The 14421-nt window shown below is 39.6% G+C and overlaps 1 protein-coding gene across 1 annotated transcript in view; it reads left to right on the top strand.

Moving 5' to 3' along the window:
• The first annotated feature begins 353 nt into the window (after window positions 1-353).
• The window catches only part of LOC138172277 (C-type lectin domain family 4 member G-like), a 16773-nt gene continuing 2705 nt past the window's right edge, over window positions 354-14421 (top strand). Inside the window, exons 1-7 of the mRNA XM_069101961.1 lie at window positions 354-481; window positions 1565-1675; window positions 1944-2006; window positions 3487-3570; window positions 4236-4298; window positions 4747-4836; window positions 9312-9463. Of these exons, the coding sequence (XP_068958062.1) occupies window positions 394-481; window positions 1565-1675; window positions 1944-2006; window positions 3487-3570; window positions 4236-4298; window positions 4747-4836; window positions 9312-9463 (651 nt within the window). The 5' untranslated portion in view covers window positions 354-393. The remainder of the gene's footprint in view (window positions 482-1564; window positions 1676-1943; window positions 2007-3486; window positions 3571-4235; window positions 4299-4746; window positions 4837-9311; window positions 9464-14421) is intronic.

Genomic DNA, 14421 nt, shown 5'->3' with positions numbered 1-14421 from the left:
AACAGAAGTAATTTCATTCTAACTTCCACAGTTAACTATAGCTACTAATTCTGTCATCCCAAACTAAACAAGTCTTATATGTCTTTCACATGGAAGCTCTTCAAGTATGAAGAGAGCTATCACACTCACATGTTTAAGTGAGTTCTGATGGGTTTAGTTATCCCTACCACCAGCAACTCCCAGGGCTCCTTTCTAATGCAGGTACAGACAGGGTCCTCTCCAGACTTAAGTGCTGAATAAGAAAAAACTATGACAGGAAGGAGAATTTACCGGAGTTGATGGAGGGGGGGGAAGGGGTGGAGCAATAAAACATTTCCTTTTAAATGAAGGGTGGAGGTTCCTAAAATAACCTTCCAGTCAACGGCTTCCCAAAGCAGAGGAAAGTGCATATTCATGGAATCTGCCCAATACACTCAGTGGGAGACCTCTGAGGAATTTGAGATGACTGATACCGGACGCCAATGGCGACCCTGGGAAACTGGTGAGCTAAAGAGCTGAGTACCTGGTCTCTTGCTGAACAAATCTATCATATCTTAGAGTTAGATGTTTTGTTGGATTCTCAGCTCTGGAAAGGTTGATGGGTCAAAGGGGTAATCCTAAAGTCTAGATACTGGCCCTCTACCTTGTCTTCTCTAGGACTCTCCCTTTCTTACTCTCTGTCATCTCCTTTCTCCATTTGGGGGGGGGGTGCTGTTTTATGGTCTTTTTTTGGAGGGGGGAAAGCAGGGCAATTGGGGTTAAGTGACTCAACCAAGGTCATACAGCTAGTAAGCATCAAGTGTCTGAGGTCAAATTTGAACTCAGGTCCTCCTGACTCCAGGGTCGGTGTTCTATTCACTGTACCACCTACCCACCCTTCCTTCCTCCATTTTACTCTCTCCCTGCTTTACCCAAGCCCTCTTCTCTCTCCACTAACTTTATCTCTCCTCTCTGTCACCTCCCCCCCATTTTTCTTATCTCCCCCAGTCTCCTCCATTTTTGTCTGATCCCTCAATATTCTCTTCCCACCACGTATCCCCATGCTTCACATCTTTCTCTTTACTCCATGTCTTTTTCTCTCTGACTTCCCACCAGGCTTTCCCTCTTTCTCTCAAATCTCCAAAATTCCTCATTTCCCTCAAGCCCCCTCCAATCTTTTCTCTCTTCCAAATGCATGTGATGGTGTGGAAAGATCATGGGATTTTGAGTCAGAAAAACTGGGCTCAGTTGTCAGTTACTATATGGAGGAGAGTCTCTTTACCTCTCTGAGTTACTAGCTACTGAATTATAAAATAAGGGATCAGACCAGAAATTAAAGGTTATCTCTAAAGTCTCTTCCAACTTTAAATATATATATATATGATCCTATAATCTTTTCTTTCAAAATTTTTGAAGTTTCATTTCCAGGGCCTCCAATTCAAGGGTCCCCAAAAGAGTATATAGGTGTATAGTATAGTATAGGTGTATAGCCTTACATTGAGCTCTGCAAGGAAACCTCCCATACATGTGGAAGGGGATGGAAGGGGAAGGGGGGAAGGGGAAGTTTCTTCTCTTGTTCCTTCTCCAACATCAGTGTCTCCTCCAGGGTGGTGGGCGAAGCAACTTCCTGGAGGCCGTCCTGCCCTTCCGCTTTACCTGCTATTTTCAGTGACCTCTTTTCTGTGGATAATTCTTCTTAGCATGCTGTTGGCCAAGGGTGAGGAGAGGGGGGAGGACTATTGAGATCCAGGAGTCCAGACCCTCTTTGGTAGCATGGCTACTAGGGTCCTGACCCCAGGAGCTCTGGGACAGGGAGGGTGATAGGGAGTAAATGGAAGCCTAAAGGAAGTTGGGAGGGGGTACCAGAACTATGAGAACTGATGATGAAGGGAAGGAGATAAAAGGAGGGAGGGAGGGTGAGAGAAGAAGGAACTAAAGAGAGGAATAAGGGAGAAAGAGAGAAATGTATCCCTTGTTTCTCCAAGTCATGGATTTATCAAGGGAGATGGAGCATCTGGATGAGCAGCTGGAGGAAATGCAAGTCAATGGTGAGTGAATTCTCAGGTTTTGGGGGTCAGGAATCTATATGCTTGGGTTCTGTCTACAATCTTTTCAATTCTACCACAGTTTAAGGTGAAGGGGGAGAGGGAAGGAGAATAAAATAGGGTGTGGGATAGTGATGAAAGATGGAGACTGGAATGGAGTGGTAAGATGTGTAGTGGAATAGAGATGATTTGGGAATTAAATGGGAAATAGGATGGGGCCTGAGATGGTGTTAAGATAAAGGATAGGAAGCAGGCATGGGAGGGAAGGCAAATAGCTAACCAGAGAAGGCATAGTAATCATCACTCTCCACGATCACTGATTACCCAATCGAGTGCAAAAGAAATGAAAAGGCACTTAAGGTAGTGTATTGCAATGGAAAAAGTTCTGGGTCTAGAATCATAAAATCTGTATTCTAATACTACATTTGATACTATTTATATGACCCTGGACAAACCAATTAATTTCATCTTTTTAAAAAGTGGGAGGAGGTTGGACCAAGTGGTCTTTGCAGACCCTTTCAGTTCTTTATCTCTGATCCTATGACATGTGCCTTTGAAGCTAGTCATCCTTTGGCATGAGGTAATTTAATCTGGTTATGGTAGAGGTAGAGAGAATGGCACATATAATATATGCATGCGAGGGCCTACATGAATAATGAAGGAAGGAAGAGTGTTGTGTCCTTTGAACCATGTTCAATGTGTGTATGAAGGAGAGATTGCATCTGTATGCAAATCTTTGGAACTGATTGTGATTGGGTCCCCCATGGATTAGGATTTAGGGCAAAAATGAAGCAGATACTAGATTGCTTGTGTTGCTGATGAGAGAGGAAGCAGGCCCTGGATCCTGTGCCACTCCCGGTGAAGTGATAGTAGCATTTTGGGGATTGTGATGCCTAAGCCCTGGTGGTAGATACAGATATTTGGAGCAGTTCTGAACCTTCAGAAGAGCCAACAAAACAAAAGACTGAATGGTGCGTGTGTGTGTGTGTATGTGTGTGTGTGTGTGTGTGATAGACAGAAAGACAAAGGCAGACACAGAGAGAGAAAAGAACATGGAAGAGGAGGAGAAGGAGGAAAAGAAAAGATAAGGATTAGACAATGGTTGATATTAGTTCACTCTTATCTCTTCCCACATACTGATTCTGGAGGTTTTCAAGTGGGGACTAGATTTCACTTTGACTTCATTATATAAGAAATTTGTGTTTAGTTAGGGGCTGTATTATGTGTCCTCTGAGGTCCCTTTTCAAGGTGAAATAGGATGGGAAAAAGGTAAAGCCAATATGAGGGATGGGATAGGGCTGAGATGGGAGATGAATATGAATACATGAATAAACAGCAATGAATACATGAATTACATGAATAAACAGCAATGTGGACACATGGAATGGGAGAAGATCTTCCCGGGTTCAAGCTCTAAACTGACCCCTTGCTTCTCTTGTGGGGTTGACTGTTCCTTTTCTCCATCATCCTCCTTGGTGACCAGGGTCAATGAATTCAGGGAGGCTGGAAGTTCTTCAGGCAGCCTTGAGCACCTTGGATGAAAAGCATCAGACTCTAAAATCAAAGGGTAAGAGAAAACCAAGGCCCCAGGGATGGGGAGGATTCCAAAATGGAAACTTTGATGATGGGACAATGGAAAGGTATTGAATTTGTAGTGACAAATCTTGAGTTCTAATTTCCACTCTTCCACTTATTCCTTGTGTGGCCTTAGGCAAATTACTTAATTTCCCTGGGCCTCAGTTTCCTCATCGGGAAAATTAGTATTTTGGACTAGATGTCCTCTGAGATGAACTCTCTGTTCTAGTTCTATGATCTCATGATTCTGTGCTTTGCTCTATAGCTGGGCATCATATGAATGACTGTGGTCCCAAATAAAGGAGAGGCTGGGCTGCCTTAGGACAAATTGAGGCTGAAGTAAAACAAAAAAGACAAGCAGACTTATCTAGAAAGAGGATGAGAGAAATTGGGAATAAGGAGTTGTTCAATTAGTGTAATCTAAAAGTATAATAGCCTGGTTTTTAGAGCATAGTGAGTTTTCTATTACAGGTTGTCTTCAGTCAAAGTCTAAACAACTACTTGTTAGGGATATTGTAGAGGGATATTATACTTATAGTTGGTACTGGTTGGTCTAGAGGACCTCTGATGTCTCTTTCAACTCTGACGATCTTTATTTGTGGCTCCTAAGAAGATGCTCACAAGAAGTGGGAATGGGGAATTTTTGTCTTCCTTCAGCTGAAACAATGACTGAGAAGCTGATGAACCTGCAAGAGAGTCAAGCCAGCCTGAGTACCAATTGTATGTTCAGACCTTAAGACCTGATGTGCATCCTCCAACCCTGTGACACCCCCAATTCCTTCTCTCCCGCCCTCTCATTCCCCACCTAAACCCAACCTTTCCCCATAGGCTGTCCCACACCCCTACTCCTGTCAGCCTGACTCTTACTCTTCACAATGGGCTCTTTCCAAACTTTTTCCGCACATTGATCTTAATTTCTTTGGCATAGATGTCAATCCCTCCCAATTGACTAGCCCTGATCTTGATCCCTGGAATGATCCTAACCCTTCTCCATGGAACAACTCTAACCTATCAAATGACTATGACTCTATATCATAGTCTAATTCTGGTCTATCTTCCCCTGGATTCATAGTCTTACCTCTGTCCCTCCACTTCCCTAAGAGCTGACTCCCACATACTAATACTAACCCCCCATCCTGTGCTGATCACATTGCATGTGCATTTATAGTGTCCCAAGAACTAGCTGAGGCAAAAGAAGATCGAGAGGACATTCGGAGTGAGATGTTTCGTGGACTGGAGGCTGTGAAGAATGGAAATGGTGAGATGGAACTGGGGAGTATGGCTCTAGGAAGTTTAGATAGGTCCTCCTATGGACTGGGGAGGCATGAGACATGAGAGATAACTGACAGACCCTTATCCCTTCTCATGTACTGATTCTGGAGGTTTTCAAATGGAGACTAGATGTCACTTTGGACTTTGGTATATAAGAAATTTATGCTCAGTTAGGGGTTGTATTATGTGTCCTCTGAGATCCCTTTTTCAAAGACCTATCCAGAAAATCTTAAAGTGGTGACTGAATGACCATATAGAGAATATATTTTAGATGGAATTCAGATAATGATTATACTAGATTTTTCTCAGGTCCCTCCAAGTTCTAAGGTACTAGACTGCTCATGTCCCCTATGCACAGAGTAACACAATCTGAAAAGTACCTATGGGGTAGGCTCTTCATAAGACTATAACTTGATGTACACAACACATTGACATAGAATTTTGGAATTGGAAAGGACCTCTTTTTTGAAAGTAATTTTTATTGATTTTTCATCACTAAAATTTTTTCTCTCTCTTTCCTTCTCCCCTTCCTCCATCTCAGATGGCATCCATATAGATGGGAGAGCCATCCCATATAACAAATATTTAAAAAGAAAAACAAGAAGAGGAAAAAATTAGCAAAACTGACTAATACATCAAAGTAAAATCTGCAGACACATGCAATATTCCATTCCCATGGACCTCCCACTTCTTCAGAGGTGTGGGAGGAAGTATCTTCTCAAACCTCTTTTTTGGTCCTATGTTTGTTCTTTGTAATTTGGCAATCTATTTTCAATTGACTTGTTATTGTTTTTCTTTCTGTTTACATTGTTTAGTCATTCTGAATATTATTTTCCTGACTGCTTGCTTCACTATGTGCTTTTTACAATTTTAATTATTTTTTCATTATCAAGCATTCATTTTTTCTGCTTCTAATACCCCCTCCCCTACCCAATGAGGGAAAAAAAAGACTTTCAAAACCATTATATTGCATAAGCACAGTCAAGCAAAGTGTATTCCCATATTAGTTACCAAAAAGACATTTCTTATTCTGAATATCAGTACATTATTTCTCTGTTATGAGACAAGCAGTATTCTTTATCAATTCTCTGGAATCATGGTTGATCAGAGTTCTGAAGTCTTTCAAAATTGTTTTATAACATTGATGTTATAGTATAAATTGTTTATCTGGTTCTATTCACTTCAATCTGCATCAGTTCATATGAATTTTCCCATGTCTTTTTGAAATAATCTTTTTTTCTAATTTCTTAAGCAAAGTGCACCAAGTAGAATTGGGAGATGAACAGGAGTCTCTGCAATATTATCAATACATGAACATTAGCCTCCATTGAAGACCTTCTGATAGGGAATCCACTCTCTTAAATGTTTTTGGATAGTTCTCATTGTTATCAAGTTTTCGCTGATACAGAACCTAAATCTGTGTCTTTTCCGCTCTTCCCTCGCCATTTTTCTTAGCTTTGCCTTCTGGGAAGGAGCAGAACAAGTTAAATCCCTTTGCCTTATGACACTTTTTAAAATATTTCAATATAGCCATCTTGTGTCTCCTAAGTCTTCTGCACACTAAACATCACCCTATGTTACAGCTAATGTAGGTTCAGGCTTCCTTAATGGAAGAATAATGTCTAATCCAGGAGAGATGAGGTGAATGGTGAGGGTTGTCCTTGAGCCCAGAAACTTTGGGTTATCCATAGGGTGATAAACTTTGAGCTGGAGTCAGCCTTAGAGGTCATCTAGCCCAACCCCCTTATTTTACAGGTGAGGAAATTGGAGGCCAGAAAAGTCATGTGACTTGTTCAAGGTCTTACTGGTAGCAACTGGCAGAGCCAGGATTTAAAACCAGGTCCCCTGGCTCCAAAACCATTCTTCTTTCCATTGCTCTTAAGAGTGTCTCTGCCCTCTGCTCACCAGGTTGACCTTACCCATTCCCTATGGAGGGACAGTAGAAATCCCCAAGTAGAAGCTTGATAGCCATTTTCAGACCACCTTTGGAATATTAATGCCATATTAAAAGAAGGACATTGACAAAGTGAAAAGTATCCATAATAGGTGACTGGCAACCAAGCTACAAGATCAGCAGAAAGAACTGATAATGTTTGGTCCAGTATAGAGAAGATTTGAAGGAGGGGTGAGAATAAGAGCTAGCAAAGATATGAAGAACAGTCATATGGAAGAGGGATTGAAATTGCTCTGCTTGGCCCTAGAGGCAGAAATAAAATGTTAGGTGAAAGTAACAGGAAAGCAGATTTTGACACAATATAAGTGTAACACCATTAGATGATTCTGTGGAGCATAGAGCCGGCCAGCTAGTCCTTGAGTGTTTCTGCTCCTTGTTTCTTTGGGGGGGGGGGGGGTTTGAATACTTCTTAGGCTTTATCTATCCTTTCCCTGGTAGGATAGTTTAGGGTAAGAGTTTCAGACACATATTCTGAGAGCCAAAATACTCCCATGTATCACCCAACCCAAACTAAAATATAATTAGGAAATTTTAAACAAAATAAATAAAATTACAATGGAACATAGATAATGCAAATATATGGCTAAGTCAATATGTGGCCCACAGGGATCTTAAGTGGTTTAAGGGGGCTCCCTTTTCTTTTGAGTTCAACACCACTATTTTAGAGTGTGATCTTTTCTTTGGCTACCATCTCCTCCATACTACCCTCTCTCTCTCTGGAGAGTTAATTATCTATACCATATTGTAATAATTAGCTTACTTTTTACAATAGGATCAATATAATGGCCTTCATGTCTGAGTGATCCTTTTCTCTGCAGTAATATGGCATTGACATCAGACAAAAATTTGTAGTACAATCACAATTGCTTGAAGCCCCCAGTTAGGAAAAGTCTAACTCTTTGGTCTGGCTCTCTATCCTAATTTAAAATCTTGTGTATCTCCAACTAATTTCTGACCTTTCTATATTTAAGGCAAAATCATGATATAGGAAAAATTAAGGAAAAAGAAGCAAATAGAGTATTTTTACAATGTCTGATAATGGACAAGGATAGAGAAGAGAAATTGGAGAAAGAACAAACCTTTCCTAGAACTTCCCTCGGTCCTTGACAAGGTGGTTACAATTTATAGTTTCAGTACAAGTTGTGTGTTCTGAGATGCTTTCAAGGAGTCCAATATCTCACCTCAATCTTTCCATTCTCTGCTGCATTTCTCCTTTTTTTCCATTTCTCCTTCCCTACTCCATCCCCTTTCTGACTCAGAGATCAAGAATTCAAATAATTCCCAAGGCTACAAGGGAATGCTTGTTCCTATGAACATAAGAATCCCAGAATGCCTGTTTCTTCTCAAACCCCTATTATATTCAGAAAATTTTCCTAACATTTAAAGCAACAAGCAGAATTGTAGTTTAATAGAAAGAGCTCTAGACTTGGGAGTCCAGAGACAACTGATTTTGAATCTCAATTCTGTTTACCGGCTCTGTGACTATAGGCAAGTCACTCAAACTATTTGAGCTTAAGTTTCCTCATCTATAAAATGGAAATACTAATTCTACTTACTTATTTATTCATGGGATGGTTAGGAGAGAAACATTTTTAAAAATTTAAAGCACAATACAAATATCAGCTTTTAGAACTATCCAGCAAAGGAATGGGCTGCCTTGGGAAGTAAAGAGCTCCCTCCTCAGACTCCAAGTATTTTCACTGACTGCTCCCCCTACCTGAATAGTCTCTCTTCTTCTCTCTGCCTCCTCCTGGCTTCCCTGGCTTCCTGCAAGTCCAAGCTAAAACCCCACTGTCTACCCTAAACCTTTCCTGGTACTCCTTAATGCCCATGTCTACTGATTATCTCCAATTTTTCCTGTATGCATTTCGTTTGTACATAAGTGTTTGCATGTTGTTTCCTCCCATGAGACTGTGAGTTCCTTTAGAGCAAGGACTAGCTTTTGCCTCTTTTTATATTTCTGGTGCTCAGTGCTGTGTATGGCACATAGTAGGCACTTAATAAATGCCTGTTGACTGACCCATCACTCGAAGTCTTCAAACAACAGTCCCTTCTTAGGGATGCCATGAAAGGGAATCCTATACCACTTTGGAGACTGGATGAAATGATCATTGAGGTTCCTCATTAGCTTGGAAATTGAAGGATTTTATTATCCTATCATCCTATAACCCAGATCCCTCTGCCCTCAATTCAGCTACCCAGCCCAGCCCTGACTTTTGCTGCTTATTTCTAATCCTGTGAGAATGTGAGGTCGTCAAGGGCTTCAAGGGCTGTCTTTTGCCATTCTTTGTATCACTACCACTTAGCACAGTCCCTGGAATGCAGTAGGTGCTTAATAAATGTTTATTGCTGACTGACATAGTAGATATTTAATAAATGCTTACTGACTGGCTGACTGATCCCCTGTTCACAGGTGAAGTGAGAGTAAGAAACTGGGAAGCTGTCTCCCCTTACGAAGAGCTCAACATTAATGTCAATTTTCCCTTCTTCTCCTCCCCTTTCACCAGGATCCTCCTGTCAACCCTGCCCAAGTCCCTGGAGGGACTTCCAGGGTTCCTGTTACTTCTTCTCTGAGAATAAGCTCCCTTGGTCCCAGGCCAGGGATGACTGTGTCCAGAAGCAAGCTCACCTGGTGATCATCAATAACAGAGATGAGCAGGTGAGGTCAAAGAAGGGCGTGGCTTGTCTCTATCTTCCCTAGATATGCTCATCGCTCCCTCCCTGAGGTGAATGGCTCTCCTCAAGTACTGCATCCATCCAAATCTGTTCCAGTCTTCCTTTCCTTAATGCTCCACCTCAATTCAATTCTGAAAATATTGATTAAGCTCTAGTTACATTGAAGGGACTTTGCAATTGAGCCAAAAATAGCCAAAAACAGATACCAAATAGGTGATGTAGCACAAAGCACATTGTTCTTAGAGCAAAAATATATGAGTTTGAATCTTTGCTTTACAACATACTAGCTGTATGATGCTAGACAAATACCTTCACCTATCTCAACCTGAGTTTATGATCTGCAAATTGGGTGCACTACCTACCTCCCAGGGCTAATGTGCAGAAAGTGCTTTGTAAACTTTAAATGCTAGCAAAATGGGCTTTGTGATTATAATTATCAGCAGGGAATGTTAAAAAAAATTTTTAATATGCAATCCTGACCTTTAAGGAGCATACATTGAAATATGTAGGGGTTCTGACATACAAATAATTCTTTAATAAGGGAGAGTTCGATCATTTCAGAGGGAGACCCAGGCAAAATGCCATGACAAGATGGAGAAAGGGATGTTCACTTACTGCAGGGAAGGAAGGTCTCAGGGGCTCAAGGAAGGTTTCATGAATATTATCTTTTAGATAATGGGTTTTTCAACCGGGGATAAACAGGGTCACACATATAACATTAGTGAAATTCATCTTTCAAAAATCAACTTTTTTATGATTCTGAAATTGACAAAACACCAACAAACATGATCATTTTCATATAAGAAGAATAGAAAAAAAGAGGATTATATATGATATTACAAAGTTCCATAACATATACCTTATTTTATTAAGTAAATATCAATTGAACATGTTAGTTTCAAAGTGGTTCTACTTGTTTGTGTTTCCCTCTAAGCCTCGTTTTGTTCTACTCTGTACATTTAAAAAATTATTAACATTCTATTTATTTTCTTTCTTTCTTTGCTCCTTTCCTCTTTTCCTTCTTTCTTTGTTCTTTTCATATTTTCCTTCTTTCCTTTCTTTTTTCTTTCTTCCTTCCTTCCTCCCTCCCTTTCTTTCTTTCTTTTTTCCTTCTTTCCTTCTTTCCTTCCTTTCTTTTTTTTTTGTATTGTGATCTCATTCCTCTTCTTGTTCCAACTCTTTGATTGCCGTACTCCTCCATTCTGGGAGAAAGCAGACATACAAATCCTCCCTCGTAACAAATTAGCATCCTTGAGCAATACAAATCCATACATTGGCTATGTCCAAAATATATGTCTCACTCTATACCTCTAATCTCTCACCTTTCTTTTAGGGAGCTGGTAACACATGCTTCATTATAGGCCCTATGGAGATATGGCTTGGCCATTATATTGATCAGAGTTCTTAAGTCTTTCAAAGTTGTTTTTTCTTTATGATATTGGAGTCATAGATTAAATTGTTATTCTGGTTTTGCTCATTTCACTCTGAATCAATTTTTCCCAAGTCTCACTGAATCCAATTCTTTCATCATTTTTTTTTTTGCCTTTTGGAGGGCAATTGGGGTTAAGTAACTTGCCCAAGGTTACACGGCTAGTATTTTTGCGTGGGTGTTGTGTCAGAACCAAACTCAGGTCCTCCTGACTCCAGAGCCAGCACTTTACTCACTGTGCCACCTAGCTGCCCCTCTTTCATCATTTCTTATAGCTCAGTAATGGCCCACTACATTCATATCACATTATTTGTTCAACCATTTTACAGTTGGTGGGCACCTTCACAGTTTCCAGTTCTTTGCTACACCAATGACAACAACAACAATGCTGCTATGGATATTTTTGTACAACTGGATACTTTCATAAACATCATAAAATACTGGAATCACTCAAAGGACATACATAATTTAGTATATCAAATTGCTTTCCCAGAATATGTTAATTCACAGCTCCACCAATAATGCGTTATTGTGTCTTCCTTCCCATATCACATCCAACAATTGTCATTTTCCTTTTTTTGTCACCTTTACCAATCAAATAGGTGTGTGATACGATCTTAAATTATATTTCTTTTATTATTAGTGACTTAGAACATTTCTCCTTTTGAGAACTTCCCATTCACATCCCTTAATCATTTATCTATTGGGAAGAAGCCCTTGTTCCTATGTATTTTAGTTAGTTCTCTATACATCTTGAATATAATACTTAATAAATGCTGTGGATGGATGATTGACATCAGACATTTTTAGAGAGAAATTTGCTACATAGTTCCTCCCCATTAACTGTTTTTCTTTTCACTTTAGTTTCATTGATATTATGTATGCAAAATCTTTTCCATTTTGTGAATCAAAATTGTCCATTTTTTCCCTCTGATTCTTTCTATCTTTTATTTAGACAATAGCTCTTCTTTTATCTATAGTTGTGAAATATATTGTTTCCATATTCCTTTAATTTGTTATATGACCTATTTATAGTGGCATATGGTATGAGATGTTGGTCTTAATTTCATTCCTTACAGACAACTTTCCAGTTTTTCCAACACTTTTTGTTACCTAGAGAGGCCTTACCCTAATAGTTGGAACCTTTAGTTTTATTAAATACTATGCTATTGTGTTCATTTGCTATTGAATCCTGGGATTCTTATCTACCCAACTGATCAATTTTTCTATTGTTCCAACCAGTACTAAATAGTGTCAATAATTTTTGTTTTATACTCTATTTTGAGATCTTGTACTGCTGAGTCCCCCTCCTTCCCATTTTTTTTCATTATTTTCCTTTAGATTCTTGAATTTTCTTTCAAATGAATTATTATTTACTGTTTTTTTTAGTTCTATAAAGTCACTCTTTGGCAGTTTGATTGGTATGACACTGAATAAGTAAATTGATTTAGGAAGACTCATCCTTTTTATATATTGGCATGGCCCAACTTTGAGCAATTAATCTCTTTCCAGTTGCTGAGGACTGTCTTTATATAAGGAGTGTTCTATACTCATATTCATATAATTCCTACATATGTGTCTTGCTGGATAGTGTCTCAAATATTTTATTAAATCTGTAAATATTTTGAATATAATTTCTTTTCCTATCTCTTCCAGTTAAATTTTATTGGTAACATACAGAAAGACTTAGGATTTAGGTAGGTTTATTTAATATTCTACCACTTTGCTGAAGTAATTAATTGTTTTAATTAATTTTTAGGAATCTAAAAATTCCATTTTTTAAATTTTAAAATTTTAATTCCATTTAGGAATCTTCTCAATAAACTATTATCTTGCATGAACAAAGTGATCATTTTTTGTTTCCTAGGAGAATGTATTTGGCAGATATTTGAAGGATTTTTTGGAAAAGGGAGAAACTGGAAGCTAGAAGTTATGTAACACCTCCCAATTTCCCTCAAGGGTACTAGAAAATCTTGTGGGAGAGAGGTGGAAAATAATATATCTGGTCCTCAGGGAGAGGGATAGATCAAGGTAGTCCGTGTTATATTTAGATTTAAGGGATGTGTAAGTGATTCATTCTCTGACTACCACAAGCCACAAGGACCTATCCCTCTTCTTGCTATTAATCTCTCTTATTTATATCTAGCTCTCTTTTCAAAGGCTTCCTCCTCACACAAAGGACCTAAATACATTTTGAGGACTTCTCATCTCTCTCCCTCTCTTACTTAATGGTTCCAGCCAAGTGGAATCTGGGAATGCCAGTATCTCAAACCTCCAACCACCCCAAAGGTAGCCATCAGCTCCCTTCACAAGTACTCAGGGACACAAAGTTCAAAATATGAATAGTTTTTACTTCAAAATTAACCAATACAGAAAAGAACTGTATATAAGACCCTAATGACAAAAACTTCACAGTGGCAAGCTCTAACCCAGAGATCTACCTAATCACTGAGACTTACAATCCTGGCCCAGGAACAGCTATAGCAAGCTAGTGGGGAAAGATTTGCTCCTCCCTCTCAGGGCTTTATTCCATAGCCCAGTGCCTTTTTTTTTCCTAATAGCTTTTGCCAGGCAGAGGTGAAGGATGTTCACCAATACTTTTCATCTTTTGTAGCTGTGAGGTCATGGCAACTCCTCAAAGGTCCTGATCACTGCTCTCTGTAGCTCTACCTCCTAAAGATTACATCTTTTGTTCATTGATCTATATGGAGTTTCTGCCTCAGTTGAATGTTTATAATTCATAAGAATACCTCATGACAATTGCAGAAAATTGCCACTTGCCACTTGAAGGAAAACATCATGCCACCATCATCAGTGCCTATGCTCCCACCATGACAAGGGAGACACTGGCACAGGACCACTCAGCATGGCATGCCCACATCAGAGAAGGTGCTGTGCTCTATGAGCAAAGCAGAATCAAGACAGCTCAAAACAAATGCAGGATGTGCAGATTTAGAGAATCCACCCCAAATCTTCCCATGGACTATTTGTGCCTGACCTGTGGTAGAGCATTCTGAGCTCATATTGGTCTGATCAGCCACAGTCCATGCACTGAAACTTGACTCTATCATAATGATGTCATTTTGGTCCTCTTCGAGAACAAGGACAACAACCAACCAACCAGTCTCAGCCAGGGTACCTTTGTTCATTTCTCTTTGTCTGGTTTTGGTTTGTTGATGTTGTTGTTGTTTTTAAAGAACTTGAATATGCATTCCCCATAGGCTCTCACAGAAATCACTAAGGGGTCTGTGAGAATGCTGCCTTCTGGAATTATTAAAATATGTCACTATTGTCAGTTTCATGATGTATTCTGGTGAGTCACCTACCACTTCCACTCTTCCAAGTGCCTGAACAATGTTCTGGTCCCCTCTATTCCCCATCCCCACTAAGTGGTGGTGGGTAGTGAAAACCAAAGAAAAACTCTTCTAAGTACTCCTTCCTTCCTTCCTTCCTTCCTTCCTTCCTTCCTTCCTTCCTTCCTTCCTTCCTTCCTTCCTTCCTTCCTTCCTTCC

This window comes from Petaurus breviceps, unplaced genomic scaffold (assembly GCF_028583685.1).
Source record: "Petaurus breviceps papuanus isolate PSGF00001 unplaced genomic scaffold, PetGlider_PUasm1.0 523, whole genome shotgun sequence".
In the NCBI taxonomy this organism is placed as follows: domain Eukaryota; kingdom Metazoa; phylum Chordata; class Mammalia; order Diprotodontia; family Petauridae; genus Petaurus; species Petaurus breviceps.
The sequence above is the reverse complement of the archived record's forward strand: the minus strand, read 5'-3'. Positions and strand labels throughout refer to the sequence as shown.